The sequence below is a fragment of the Eumetopias jubatus genome, unplaced genomic scaffold (assembly GCF_037043125.1).
Source record: "Eumetopias jubatus isolate StellerSeaLion01/CBP00866 unplaced genomic scaffold, mEumJub1_p1.0 scaffold_14, whole genome shotgun sequence".
Lineage (NCBI taxonomy): Eukaryota > Metazoa > Chordata > Mammalia > Carnivora > Otariidae > Eumetopias > Eumetopias jubatus.
The window spans coordinates 975016-989532 of record NW_028274820.1 but is presented as its reverse complement, the minus strand read 5'-3'; the positions used below and the strand labels follow the sequence as shown (position 1 = coordinate 989532).

General features: G+C 62.0%; 1 protein-coding gene across 1 annotated transcript; it reads right to left on the bottom strand.

Annotated features, from left to right (window-relative positions):
* Positions 1–2723: 2723 nt before the first annotated feature.
* RAMP3 (receptor activity modifying protein 3) lies at positions 2724–13868 on the bottom strand. The gene is made up of 3 exons (XM_088018520.1): positions 13797–13868; positions 7751–7883; positions 2724–2979 (listed from the first exon to the last, which is right to left on the bottom strand). Exons 1-3 carry the CDS (start codon positions 13855–13857, stop codon positions 2724–2726), a joined length of 450 nt encoding a protein of 149 aa, XP_087874646.1. The 5' UTR covers positions 13858–13868.
* Between the last annotated feature and the right edge of the window lie 649 nt (positions 13869–14517).

Genomic DNA, 14517 nt, shown 5'->3' with positions numbered 1-14517 from the left:
GTGCTTCCCAGATACCTTTTTGACCATCACTAATATCTATTTGGTGTTGATCCCCTGATTGAGAGCCCGGTCCTCCAACGGTGCGATTTAACACCATGTTCCTACTGGAGAGCAAATCCATGAGACGAAGAGACACGCACGAATGCTGTGTGCTGGGAGCGCAGCCGCCAAGAGCACCTCCTCCAGCACGAATCGCAGCCACTGAGGGACAGGGTCCCTTTCACATCTGCTGAGGTCAGAATGTTAGTGTCCTCCCCAAACTCCCAAACTCACGTGTGGAATACCTACTGCCCGACGGGACGGCATTCGTGGTTGGAGCCCTCATGAATGGGATCAGCACCCTCACAAAAGAGCTCCCTACCCCTTCCCCCCAAGAAGGGACAGAGCGAGGACATCTGGGAGCCAGAAGTGGGCCCTCAGCAGACACCTCACAAATCTACCAGCCAGGATCTTGGACTTTCCAGCCCTTGGAACTGTGAGAAGTCAATTTCTGTTGTTTACAAGCCACCCAGTCTGTGGTATGTTGCTGTAGTTGCCCAAACGGACTAAAATAATATCCTTCTAAACGACCAAAATGCTTAGAAACAAAACATATGGAGCATAGAAGCGGGAGCCAAAGGAAGCAGGTTCTGCGGCCCTGGTCTACCTTCACCTGTGGTTACATCCGTTCACCATATAGGGATGAGTGACCCGAGGCAGCCCCGGGGAGGGAAGGGTCAAGGGGCGGACGGCTGAGCCAGGCTGAGCGTGAGAATGGACGCAGAGCCCAGGCCAGCACAGTCCCCGACTACACGCAGCTTCACATGGATATAAGTTTACAAATGCAACAGGCCTGGGAGACCCCAAGGAACATCCTGGGCTGCCCAGGTTGGCTCTGCCCAGGACGACCTCATCCCTGCACCTCGGCCCCATCCACCCACAGCAGGTATGCCACGTTCTCTCCTGCTGGTCACCCTCCGTGAACATGGGACAGTGAGGGTCCCCCTGGCTGCGCTGTGACCTGTCAGCCCCACAAAGCTGAGCAGAGGACACTCATACCCCACCTCCAGCCAAAGATGATTTTCAGAGCGATGGCAGACAGATGACAGCTCCCCAAGGGAGGGCCCCGGCCGTGGAGACTCAACCCCAAAGTAGCAGGGAGCAGGTAGGCTCTGGCTGGCCAGGTGACAGTCGGTGGAGATCCTTGGGTGTGACCACCGCATCCTGGGACAGGGTTCCAGAGAACCAGCAGTTGCTGGTTCCATTCTGCTCGGACCCCTTGCAGGGGAAAGTCATCAAGAGCTGGGGTAGCAAGAGGAACAGGGCCTCTGAAGGGCACGGGACCCGCCTGCCTGCTCTCTCTGGCCTCCCCCAGAGCCCAGCCCCACCGCTGGTCCCAGCAAGGGCGTGGTGGAAACAGCCCACGTGCAAAGACAGCCTTGGGACTGGAGCAGGGCCAGCAGCCAGCAAGACGCCTCCATCCAATGCTCCATCGGATGTCCCCAGGACCAGCACCGGGCCCCTCCCGCGAAAACCCAGCAGGCGACCCGAAACGCGCACAGAACAGGCCACCAGCACCTGCCTGGCGGCCCTCCACCCGCCCACATCCCCCTGGCTTGAAGCCCTCAGAACTCTGACATTTAGGGGTTCTGGGGCATCCCTCAGTCACTCCCTATCTGGAAAACGGGCGTGAGGACTTGTCAGCCCCAAGAGACAGGCCTCTCTCCGAATACCCTGAAATAAAACAGGAAAGCCAGAAGCGGATGACTCTTTACTCAGAGAAAGCACACACAGTACAGAGCTCAGCCAGCACGCAGCTCACGGGACCCCAGCCCAGAGGGGCCTGACTCACTGGGGCCTGGGAAGGAGGTCTGCGCTGGGGGCACAGACAAGAGGTCTCAGGCGGTGCCTGGCCGCCAGGGGACCCCGGCCTGACTCTCAGTCTGTCGGGGTTTTCCGTCCTCAGGCCGTGCATGGGCTCCCTGCCAGGAGGGCTCAGACACAGCGCAGCAAGATCCTACAAACACAGCGCTCACACTCTATGCAACCCCAGCTCAGGTGTGAGTGGGCCGGCCAGGGAGGCCCAGGGCAGCGCCCGGGGGCGGGGGGGTGGAGTCAACCCAGGGGAGGAGCCAGGGCCAGTGCAGGAGGTGGAGTCAGGTCAGGGGGTGGGGCCAGTAGAGGGTAGGCCGGGTTGGAAGGTGGGGTCAGGACAGGGGGTGTGGCCAGGGGAGGGGGTGGGGTCGAGTTGGGAGGTAGAGTCAGAGCAGGGCCAGGCCTGGGATCAAGGCATGAGGTGGAGTCAGGGCGGGGGTGGGTCGGGATAGGGGCGGGGTCAGGGCAGGTGGTGGGGTCAGGCTGGGAGGTGGAGTCAGAGCCAGGCAGCAGGTGGGGTCAGGGCAGGGGTCAAGGTCGGGTTGGGAGGTGGAGTCAGAGCCAGGGACCGGGCAGGCTGAGGGCAGGAGGCCCGGCCAGGGCCAGGCAGGGCTCTGCAAAGGAATGGCCTGGACACCCGGCCTGGGCAGCGGGCACAGCAGCAGCGATTCGGGCTCCGGGCTTGGTGCGTTTTCTTCCCCAGCCCAAGAAAGAGGAAGAGCCTGGGTGAGCAGCATGACTGCAGTGAGCTGCGGGGCCGGGTGACGCCTGCCCACGACCGCCGGGTCCGGGTCCGGGTCCTGGGCGGCTCCCCAGCCCCCGGCCCGGCCTTCCCTCTCTCTAGGCGCGGCCCCTCTGACCGCCGAGCCTCACAGCAGCTGGTCAGGGCGCTTGCTGCGCCACACCACCAGGCCAGCCATGGCCACGGTCAGCAGGACCGGCACAGCAATGAGCGGGATGAGAACCTCGTCCGGGGGGTCCTCCCAGTGCGTCCTGTCCACCGTGCAGTTGGCGAAGAACTGCCTGTGGACGCCGCTGATGAAACCCTGTGCCAGGGGGTTGGGCCAGTAGCAGCCCACCACGTTGGTCTCCACCTCCGTGCAGTTGGTGAAGGTCTCGTAGTACCTGCAAAGGCAGAGGGTGTGACAACTGGCTCCCCCCGCCCCCATCATGCGGGCCGTCACCCCGGAGAGCAGGGGGTGGGGCCCAGTGCTGGGCGGCGCTGGACACAGCGGGGACAGGAGCGCCCCCGGGGACCCTCATACCATGGAGCCTATCCGACATGCTGCCTCCTTGCCCAGAGGCTCCTGGGGCAAGGTGATCATTCCCACCCCCCACCCCCACCGCCGCCAAGCCTTTCCTCCCCTGCGCCTCAGCCACCTCCCCCCACGCGCACAACCAGGCTCCACTCCGCTCGGCCAGATGCCTGCCACGAATCCCCCCACGCCTGACCCCCCCCATGCCAGTGAGGTGACCTCTGCACACACCCTGAGCTCATTTGGCCCAGACCCCAGACCTCCCATCTCAACCAAGACCAAACAGAGCAAGGAAGCACTGCGACTGAGTTCTGTCTACACCTCACGCCCGTGACCAACTCCCTGGGAGACCGTGAGCTCCCAGAGCCCCCAGTCTAGGCCCAGCCCCCAGGGCTCCCAGGACTTCCCAGTCTGCCCAGAGGACACATCAGGCCTGACCCCTTTCTTCAAGGCAGAGGGATGCACGACCCACAAGGCCCGCATCATCTAAGACACTCTGGGCCCCAAGAGAGGGGCCTCCAAGGCCAAGGGCCAGCTGCCTCATTTGCCAGGTCAGGCGGGGGCAGCCCCCATCGGACAGGACAGGCTCGAGCCCCCTCCCCCAAGGGCCTCCCTGTCCGTGTCATCAGACCTCCGAAGGGCACTCAGCAAGCCACCCATGAGGTGCCACGTCTGTCCAGCAGGTGGGCTCTGGACAGTTCAAACAGCCGACCACGGTGCAGCTATGGGGACGCAGAGTCAGCCGAACGGCAACCTTGCCCTGAACACAACCAGCGGCCTCTGGAGGTGGGAGCCTAGACTGGCGACCAGCCCCCAAGATGCTCCAGAGAGAGGGCTAGACGGACACGTGCCAGGGTGCACCAGCTCTGTCCACGGCCTGGGCCTTCCCACACCTGGCTGAGTGCTGCATGTAGATCAGGAGCAGGAGGGCCAGGGGTTCCAACCTTGGCTCCCCACAGAAACGAAGGCTGGGGTGAGGCAGGCCTGAGGCTCTGTGCCCCGTGTCCTCCTTCCTGCATTGTCCTGCAGAACATGGCCTGGCCTGAGCCATCAACAGGAAGGAGCTGCTTCCTACACAGAGGCTGTCTCTGCCCAACAAGGGGTACGAAAGGAGGGGCAATGGATTCACGTGGCCAGGCCCTCCGGGTGCCCAGCCCTCCTGGCAGGGTCCTAGCCCAGAGGCTGGAATGCAGGTCCCACACCTGGGCCCCCCAGGTAATGCCTACGAGGAGGAGCCCACACAAACGGAAGAGAGCCAGAAGCAGAAAGGACGGCCTGAGTTATGTCCAGAGCCTGGGACGTGCCCAGGTCTGGTCCACAGGAAGCCCGTCATCCCCAGACCCACCCCTGCACACACGGACTCAGTGGCCTGCTGTCCAGGAGAGATCCAACCTGGCCTCGGCTTGGGGCAGCCACCGTCCCCGGAGTCTGACAAGAACCCTATGCTCTGACTCCCTTGCCTGTGGGAAGGCCACCACCACTCCCCAGGGCCGAGATGAGGCCAGATGAACCTGGACACAAGTGTGCAAAGCCAGGCATTGGAGCTGGGGCCCACGCCCCCAGAAGGCAGTGTGGAACAGCGTGGGCTGACAGGCTGCCTCCCGCCTCAGCACAGACCACCTTCCAGATTTCAGCCACGTTTCTTGTGTTCCTGAGCTTCACTTTCTCCACCTGTAAGTGGGGTTCATAGTACCTATCCAGTAGGATAATGGAGAGGGTCAGGTGAGTGCACCCATGTGCATCCATGCACAGCGCTGAGCATAGCACCCATGTCTGTGGATCAGCTCACGGAGACGCATGCCAAATACCCACGCCCGGTGCTTCTCGAGAATGCTGGGGGCTAGCTGGGCCAACAAGGGTTGCAGAGGCCATGACTCCCTGGCATCCTGCCATCTGCACACAGCCCCACACCCTGCTAACTCACTGGCCCCAGCTCAGGCTGGAGACACAGCTGAGGGGTTCTTCACAAGGGAAGGCCCTATATGCATGACATCAGGGAATCAGGGTCACAGCACAGCTTGTTTTTCCCTAGCATCGCCTGGTCACCCGGGGCCTCCCCATGTCCCCCTGGGGTGTGGCCCCCGGAACACCCTCCCTCCAGCTCCTGGGGCTTTGCACACACAGTTAAAGAAGATGCAGCTCTAGCCCCGATGGTGGGGGGGCGGGGTACACAGCCCGGGAGCCGCCCAGTGAGATGCCCTCTCCCACCAGGCAGACCCTTTCCCAACTCAGCTTCCGACTCAGCTCCTTGCTTTCCTTCAAGATTCACTGCCTGCATTATTGTTCGTAGGCGATACGGCACGGCACTTGGAAACCTCCCCAGCAGCCTCCCCTTAATGGGATGGAGGGGGTCTCCATCCTCAGCGAGCTGGCTGTGGGGTGAAGACAAGGGCAGTGACCTCAGACATGGATCACCGTGGGGACAGGCCCCCCCAGGTGCTCGTGGCCACTGGGACCCCTGGGCCCGCCCTCCCACTCTGCCTCTGGCTCTGTCCTCTTTTGTGGTTTGCTCACCCTCTGGGGGGCGGGGGGATGGACCACCCCTGCACCCTGAGAAAGGGCGCTCAGGAGACACGAGGTGGGAGTTCTGTGTGCCTGGGGCTGTTTCCATGATGACGGATTGGCGGGGAAAAGCGGTCTAGAAATCTGAGGCCCCGGCCCCACCCCCTCCTGGTTTCCAGGGCTGCAAAGGGAGCCTGAGGCCCCCAGTCCTCACATGCGTCCAGCCCCCTGTTGTCTTTCTACCCACATGTCTTTGCCCCTTCGCGGCATGCGCCTTGGTCCACAGCCTTGGTGCCAGGCACGGGGCGAGCCCTCGGGGTCTGCACCTGAGCCCTCACCTGGAAATGGCCCTGAGTTTCTCCCTGTGTCCCCCTGCCTGTCTTCTAGAACTCCTGCCCCCAGGACCCCCAACCGCCTCACGCGCCCAGCTCTGCCCTTCTGCTCAGTCTTCCACCGCCAGGGGCGCTTTCTGCGTCTGCCGCACTCCCTCTCTGGCCCTCAAGCTGCCCCTGAGGTACTGATGAGGCACTGGGGTCTCCCTCCCGTTGCACGGGGATCTCAAGATGTGGGTCCCCGCCCTGCTGTTCCTGCCAGAGCCCTTTATCCAATGGCTCAGTCCCACCTGGATGCTCATGACCAGGGGGCTCTGGGCCGGCAGGGGTTCGGGCCTGGGGGAAAGGGTTGCCCGCAACATCCCAGGCTCCGCTGGGCCCTCCGAGGGAGCCCCGGCAGCCCCCCTCCGCCTCAGGAAGGACGGCTCAGCCAAGGGGTCCCCTCCTGGGTGCAGGGGAAGGGGCGGCTGGGCACCAGCCGCTGTCCCCAGGCTCTCGGCTCTGGGGCCTGGGCCTGGGCCATGGTCACGGGTATGAAGAGGCGCCCCAGTCCCAACGGCCCAGAGAACAAGCCTCAGGGAGGGGCTCTGGACCCCAGCTGCCCCTCGGACGGCCCTCAGCTGCCTTGCAGACCACCCAGGTCTTTGGAGGCCAGCCCCCCTCTCGGGCGTGGGGTCTGGCTCAGCTGGGGTGGGAAGTCAGCTCCCGCTGGTGCTCTGACCCCAGATGCCCCTCTGGCAGCCTGCTCCTCTGGCCCCAGGGCTGGACATCAACTTGACCTCCTCACGGAGGCTTTAGCGGGGACAGAGGCACAGGGTGGGAATCTCCCACCTCGCCCTCCCTGGCCCTCCTCCCATGTCCACTCCAAGCCTTGTGTCCAGAAGCTTCCTCACGGCTCCGAGGACAAGAAGGTGCCCAGGATCACACTTAGCATGAAACATCGAGACACACTGGCTTTTACCTCCTTGCAAATCATCAGCGACGGGCCTGCCCACCCTCCCTGCATCTCCCCATCATGGCTGGGGCTATGCTGGTGGCCCCCACAGGGCGAGCTACCCTGCCCCATGCCTGCTGGGAGCCCCCGTCCTCCCCAGAAGCCCCAGGTCTGCTCAGCTGCTTCAGCCCTTATTCCTCCAAACCCAGGCCCCCTGCTCTCCAACCCCAATGGCTGTTCTAGGGGCTTCCGTGCCCAGTGCCCCAGCAGACAGTGGCTCCGGGGGTAGGTCCACACCCACAACCCCTGCATGGACCTGGCATAGCTGGTGTGGGGGTACTGTTCCTGAACAAAACAGAGTGAAATTTCTGCATCTGCTGGGAATGGGCAGGGGAGGGCAGGGAGGGCAGGCGGCGGCAGGGAGGGCAGGGGTGAGCAGGGAGGGCAGGCAGCAGCAAGGAAGGGCAGGGGTGACAGGGGTGAGCAGGGGTGGGCAGGCGGTGGCAGGGGTGAGCAGGGGTGGGCAAGTGGTCGCAGGGGAGGGCAGGGGTGGGCAGGTGACAGCAGGGGTGAGCAGGGAGGGCAGGCAGCAGCAAGGGAGGGCAGGGGTGAACAGGGAGGGCATGCGGCAGCAGGTGGTGGCAGGGGAGGGCAGGGGTGAGCAGAGGAGGGCAGGCGTGGGCAGGTGGTGGCAGGGGTGAGCAGGGAGGGCATGCGGCAGCAGGGGAGGGCAGGGGTGACAGGGGTGAGCAGGGGTGGGCAGGCGGTGGCAAGGGAGGGCAGGGGGCAGGTGTGGCAGGGGAGGGCAGGGGTGAGCAGGGAGGGCAGGCGGCAGCAGGGGTGGGCAGCCCGTGTGGAGCAGCGGCACTCACACGATGAACTCGGACAGGTTGCACCACTTCCAGACGTCCACCTTGTGCATCATGTCGGCGAAGGCCTTCCCGCAGAGGGGCAGCTTCTCCAGCATGCGAGTCTCGTTGCAGCCACCCACTCGGGGACACCCACCTGGAGAGGGGACAGCCACGGGCATATGACACTGCTGGCAATGTGGCTTGCATGTGACCCTCAAGCCTCCTGCCGACGTCCCCCGCACCCCCGCAGGCAGCTGGGGTCCCTCACGCCGGCCCCCCCCCGGGGGGCCCAGAGAAGTGAAGCCACTGCCAAAAGGGGACCCACATGGGTGGGTGTCACCTAGATGGGACCCAGAGAGCCATGGTCTCCCAACGGGGTGTGGGAGAGAGAAGACGAGGGAGGACGGGGGGCTGGGGAAGCCAAGAGCGGGGGGCTCCTGTGCGCAGTGGGGGTGGGGAGCGGGTCCCCCCCATCAGGGGTGGCGAAGCAACCCCACTGCAGCGCCAGGGTCAGGGGTGCCCAGAGCATGTCCCCAGAAAGATCCTGAGAGTCTGCCGACCTTCTAGGACCACGGGGGCACCAGCAGAGGCCCCCATGGGGGAGAACCCCAGCGGCCCTGTCAGAGCTGCCCCTCAATTCCAGGAGGCCTGGGGCTGACGAGACACAGGGACTCATGTTCCAGAAGCGGAGGCCAGGTCACCCCCCAGGTCCAGCAGGGGTCCCCCCCGGGATTCCCGGCACCCCCCTCCCCACTCCACCTCTGCCCCCAGCTCCCCCATCCCTCCACCTCCACCTTCGCCCAGATCATCTCCCCACCGAGGAGCACTCACCTTGAGGACCGGACCCCCCTTCCTCCCCAGACACCCCTCAAAAGTTTCCTTCCCATGGCCCCTGCTTTGGCTCCCACCACACAACCAAGAGAAAGCCCTGTGGTGTGTGTCCTGGTATGTGTGTGCATATGTGTGTATGTGTGCATATGTATGTCTATGTGTGTGTGTGCGTGTGTGTGTGTGTGCATACAGCCCTGCCGTGTGTGTGCGTGCGTGTGTGTGTGTCTGTGTGTGCATATGTGTGTGTTCGTGTATGTGTGTGCATACAGCCCTGCCGTGTGTGTGTGTCTGTATGTGTGTGCATGCGTGTTTGTGTGTGTATACATCTGTGTGTGTCCTGGCAGAGAGTATTGTGTTGCAGGAGAAATCATAGGGAAGGAAACAGGAGAAAGGCCCACACCCAGAACTGGGCAGACCTGGGCTCACACCCAGCATCACTGGTCACCAGCTGACCTCAGTTTCCCCATCAGTAAACTCAGGGAAACAGGTCTTGGCCTCACAGGGAGCCATATGGACAGGCATTAGCCATGTACCCAAGGAGGCTCCCATCTTTACGACGTTTGTTGTTACTGTAGGTATTTGGTAAAACCCTGCTGCTCCCTCACTCCCCTAACCATCAGCACCTCTTTGGTATTCCAAAAAGACTTTTCAAGAGAATGAATGAATGAATGATCAGTTCCTGAGGCCAACAGCACAAATTTCACAGTCTGAGCACAAGCAAGTGCAGAAGAAATGGCCATCAGAAAGAAATAGCAGGTTCTGACCCACTGAGATCCTGCACTGCAGGCCACGTTGTCCCCAGGGGAGGCCACAGGGTGCCTGGCTCGGGGAAGGGCTTGCGCCACAAAGAAGGTGGCCCCATGACCATAAGGGCACTTCTGGGAACAGAAGGGAGGCTAGAATGAAGAGGGCAAGGCAGTGAGGAGTTTAAAAAAAAAATTAAGTCCAAAAGAAAACATAAAAAAAGAGAAGAGAAAAAGTACTGTGACACAATGGTATATATAAACCAAACCATGTCAATAGTCAGATTGAGGGTCGCCTGGCCGGCCCAGTCAGTAGAGTGTGTGACTCTTGATCTCAGGGTTGTGAGTTCAAGCCTTGGGTGTAGAGATTACTCAAAAATAAAATCTTTTAAAAAAAAATAGACTGAGAGTCAATGGCCTAAACACCCCAATTAAGAAGCAAAGTTGTTAGATGAGATCCAAAAACAAGCCCCAACCATAGGCTGTTCACAAGAATCCTACTTTAAACAAAAAAACTCAAATACATTCAAAGTAAAAGGGTGGAAAAAGACATACCTTGCTACTACTAATCCAAAGAAAGGTGGAGTGGCTATATGAATTCTGAACGAAGTATATTTCAGAGCAAAGAATATTATCAGAGATAAGGAGGGTCTTTCACAATGATAAATGGTTCAATTCACCAAGGAGACATAGCAATGCTAAACATGTATGCCCCTAATAACAGAGCATCAAAACACAGGAGGCAAACATGGATAGAACTGCAAGGAACAAAATGACAAATCCACAGTAACAGCTGAGAATTAAATACTCTTCTCTCACTAATTTACAGACAAATGAATAGTTAAAAAAAAAAAAATCAGTGAGATCACAGAAAACGAACAGCGAGGGAATGCCAGGTACAGACAGGAGGCCATGGAGCCAGACTGCACTTAGCTGGAGGGGGGCACCCACAGTTGTTGGGGGTGAAGGGGTGGCAGTTAGGTTGGAAAGGTGGAGCCTGAGCCAGACTGAGGCAGGCCTCCCAGGGCAGTTTTCAACCCCAGCACTCTCCCGCTGAACCCAATCTCTGAACCTTCACTCACAGAGTCCAGGCATGCAGCAGCCAAGACTCAAGCCTATGTCCCTTCAAGAGGAGCCTTGCCATCTCCTCCACAACGCCTGACCAATGTCCACAGAATGCCCTGTCCTAAGTAAGGTCCCACTCGCAGAGGCACTTAAAAAGACAGAGTCACCACGAAGGGAAGATCATCCACCTGCTCAGTAACACAGTGGGGGGTCAAGCCCACACCACCTTCCTGCACAGCTGCCCCCCAGTGGCCTGTCATACTGGCCTGAGCCGACACCCTCATGCCAATCCCATCCGTGGTTTGCCTGAGGAACAGCATCATGTCTCCTGCCCCCCGTCCCCCCGGTTTAAATGCCCAGAGGAAAATCGACTTTCCCACAGCCAAACGCAGAGTCAGTGTGAGCCAGGGTGTGCCATGGGCTGGCCTCGATCCAGCACCCTGCCCAGATGCACCTGCCCGTCTGCTGGCAAGAAGGCAGCCCTGAGTCCAGGGCCACATGGGCATGGTGCGAGTGACTCTGGGGAGTGCAGGCCCTTGGGGGCCCGTGGGGGTGGGGGGGAATGATGATGAAGCCAGCCCACATTCCCTTCTCCCATCACTGCCCTATTCCAAAGGCACCTCTCTCTCCGGCTCCCCAGTGGGCTCCCCATCATAGGTGCTGGAAGTCCACCAGCATTCTCCACACCTAGCCCCTGGACCCATTCCTGGGCCCGGCCTTTCCCTGATGGAGTCATCACAGCAGCCCACCTGAGTCTCCTGAGCTCCACCCACCTTCCACAGGGGCATAAGCCACACAAGTCCCACACTGTCACCTCCTCCTTGCTGCTGCTTCACCTTCCAGCGAAAATCCATCTTTACCTAGACCGTCTACCTGATCCGACCCCTGGGCTGGACCCCGACACGTGGACCTGCACCTCTGGACCCCCTGGACGCCTGGACTGGCAACCCCTGGACCTGGACCCCCAAGAGCCCCACAGCGTACCCTAACCACCTGCTGTCAACCCACTAAGACCCAGCGCAGCGCTTCCTTCCTCTTGTTCTCCTCCCTCTGCCCTGGGACCCTCTCTCTGCTGGCCCCTCCTCCTTCTTCCTGGACCAGAGTCTCCACCAGCATTGCGGCAGGAACTTGGCCAGCGTTGGCCCTTAAGGACCCTGGGGGGTGCTCTGAGGGTACCAGGACAGTGTCACCGCTAGGTCTGCACAAGGCAGGCACCGTGGGACAAACCAGAGGTGTCCTGGGGCCGGGGGCAGGGAGGGCGGGGGGGGCATTCTAGCACCATCTCTGATGCACACCCTGTTCAAACACTCCCCGCAAAATCCAACCCCCCAGCCAGTGTTAGAACAGCAGGTAAAGACGCAGATTCCTGACAACACCAAGAAAGTGGGTGGCTGCCACCAGCTACCAGCTGCATCAGTAAAGGTCTCCGGAATTAAACTGAAATACAAAACCCAGTTGGTTCCATCAGGGAAACAAAAAAAACGTAGTACTGGGCTCCTTTTGGCTCAGGAACTTCCAGACTCCAGGAGGTGATAAACGGCCAAACAGATGCATTTCCCAGAAAAAGGCCTTTTACAGCAGGGCATTTGGAAACGAAATACAGGAGCCTCTCATCCGGCTCAGATGGAAATGAGGAGCAACCACACCAGTCACCAGGCTCTGAGTGGCAGGCATGGCCAGGCTGGCCATAGTGTCTGGAAGGTTCTGCCCCTGCCCAAGTCTGGGTAGTGTCCTCCCCACCCTGGACCTCAATTTCTTATCTATAAAACAAGGAGTGGGGTCAGAAGACCGTCGAGGCCCCTCTCGGCCAACCACCTCTGTGCAGCCCCTGGGTCACTGGGCCCGATGGAGCGCATGCGAGTCAGGGTGACAGGGAGTGACTCGGCATCAGGACATCATTACTGACCACTGACAAAAAGAGGACGGCGCCATGCTCGCACACAGCACCAGCGCTGTCTGGGGGTGCTGTCGGCCCCTGGAGCCACCCAAGCTCCATGGAAGGGCGACCGTGGAGCCACGGAGGGAGGACCAGATGGCCCTCCAGACCCGAACCCAGTGTTGTTAGGAAGATGTTTGTGCAGGGTCTGCCTCTGGTCCTTCACAATCCCATGCTGGAGGCAGGTCAGGGGAGCCTCAACCAACCTCGGAATGAAGCTAAGGGCTCCCTTCCCTTGAGGAACCAAAATCTCCATTCCAGGGGCCTCGCATGTGAGGCTTACTGAGATCCCACGTCAGTGTGTTCCCAATGTTTGCAAGCCACCACACACCCTTTCCTTCAACACAAAAATCCGCCTAACCCTAGGCTCTGACCCTGGAAGGTGAGACGAAGCCCCACTTTCCCCACCCAGACATCTCCAGGGGAAAGGCGGCCCAGAGATCAGGAAGCCAAGGGGCCAAACCAGCCCTTTGCCTCCTCCTAACCGGTTCCAAATCAGCAAAGCCGACAACGATTTCAAACAAGGTCAACTCTGCATCTTACAGCCAGGGACGTGGGTGGGCCAGCGAGGGCAAGGCTGGCCTCCCACAGGACCCAGGGGACAGCGGCCCCTCGGAGAGGCCCTGAGCCCCCTGACCCCCAGGCCAGGGCTCCCCACCTCACCTGAGCAGCCAGCTCAGCAAGCCTCTCCCAGAGAAGCCCTCCCCAAACACACGCACACACACACACACACACACACACACACACACACACACCCTCTTACTTGATCTTGGATCCTCTCTTTAGTAAAATTTTTCAAAACAAGCTTTTCATTCGATCCGTTCCCAAATCGCAATGTATCCTCCCCGGAGCCCCCTTTTCCTTGCTAGAGGAGGGATCTGGGAGCGAAGCCTCAGGGAGCTGCCCCCTTCCCGGTCCTGCGGGCCCCGCGCACACGCGCACACACACCGAAGGGCTGTCCTCCGAGGACAAGTACAAGTGGAAAGGACCAGCCCTGCGGGGTCTGGATTCCTCTCACCCAAGCCCTGGGCGTGGGGTGCACGCAAGAGCTCCAGGACGGGGAGCTCACTACCTACCAGCGAAGTGGGAGCCGGACCTGCGCGGCCTCAGCTCGCTCGGGGTGTCGCCCTGGCAGGCCATCCCCAGCCCGCCGGCAGCGAGACCCGCGACATCTCGGCTGCGAGGAACAGGCGCGGCCCCAGCCCGCTGGCCGGGCAGATCCCGCTCGAGACCCCGCGCCTCCCCTCCCAGCCCCCGGCCGTCGCCTCCGGCTCCTCCGGGGACCGCGGGCAGGACCCTCCCGCGGCGGCTGGGGACGACGCCGGGGCTCAGGGCTCGCCGTTCCGGAGCCGGGCGCGCCGGGCAGGCCGGGATCCGTGCCGGGCGGGAGGCGCGGCCGGGTGCGGGCGCGGGAGGTGGGAGCCCGCGCGGGTCCCCGCGGCCCCGGAGGAGGTCGGGGAGCCCTGGCGCGGGACCCCGCGGCCCCCCTTACCGCAGAGCAGCAACATCAGCAGCAGCCGAGCCTGCCGGCGCCGCCGCTCTCGCGTCTCCATGGCGCGCGGTCGGCTCGGTCCCGGCTGGGTGCGCGGGGGGCGCCGGGGGGCGGGGGGACGCGGTCGAGGGTGGGGCCGAGGAGAGCCCGCCCCTAGACTGCGCCCTTCCCCTCGGGGACGCGCCCACCCACAGGGGACACTCCTGCTTCCAGAGCGCGCGCTTGTCCGGGACGCGCCCTCCCGGGACGCGCCCCACCTCCCCGCCCCCCCCAGGACTCGCCCCCTAGCCGGAGCGCACACCCTCAAGACACGCCCCCCACCCCCGGTGCGAGCCCCGGCCCTCCGGTTCCAGGGTGCTGCCGGCGGCGAGCGCGCGGTTGGCAGGCCGGGGGCGGGCTGGGGGGGAGGGGCGGCCTAGGGAGCGGGAAGGAGTGGGTGCGCGTCCGGGGGTGCGCCGGGAGGCGGGGAGCGGGAGGCCGAGGGCTGGGAAGGTGCCTGGGGCAGGAGGCTGCACGATCCAAGCCCAAGAGAGACTGGAGGGGAGGGTGTGCGGGGGTGGCACCAGCCAGAGGAGAGGTGGGGCCGCGGAGGGGTGCCCTGTGTGCTGGAGCAGGGAGGGGCCACCAGAGTGAAGCGGCTGATCCCCGAGTCCTTACTGGCCCCAAGCCCCCCAGGATACTTTTCTGGGGGCTTCCCTGTTCCTCTGCATCCCTCTGCACC

Excerpts from the sequence above, each read along its gene's own strand:
- RAMP3 (XM_088018520.1), bottom strand. The coding sequence starts at position 13,857 with ATGGAGACGCGAGAGCGGCGGCGCCGGCAGGCTCGGCTGCTGCTGATG. Across the intron at positions 7,884-13,796 it reads GCTGATGTTGCTGCTCTGCG|GTGGGTGTCCCCGAGTGGGT; the intron begins GTAAGGGGGGCC and ends TCCCCTCTCCAG. Across the intron at positions 2,980-7,750 it reads AACCTGTCCGAGTTCATCGT|GTACTACGAGACCTTCACCA; the intron begins GTGAGTGCCGCT and ends CTGCCTTTGCAG.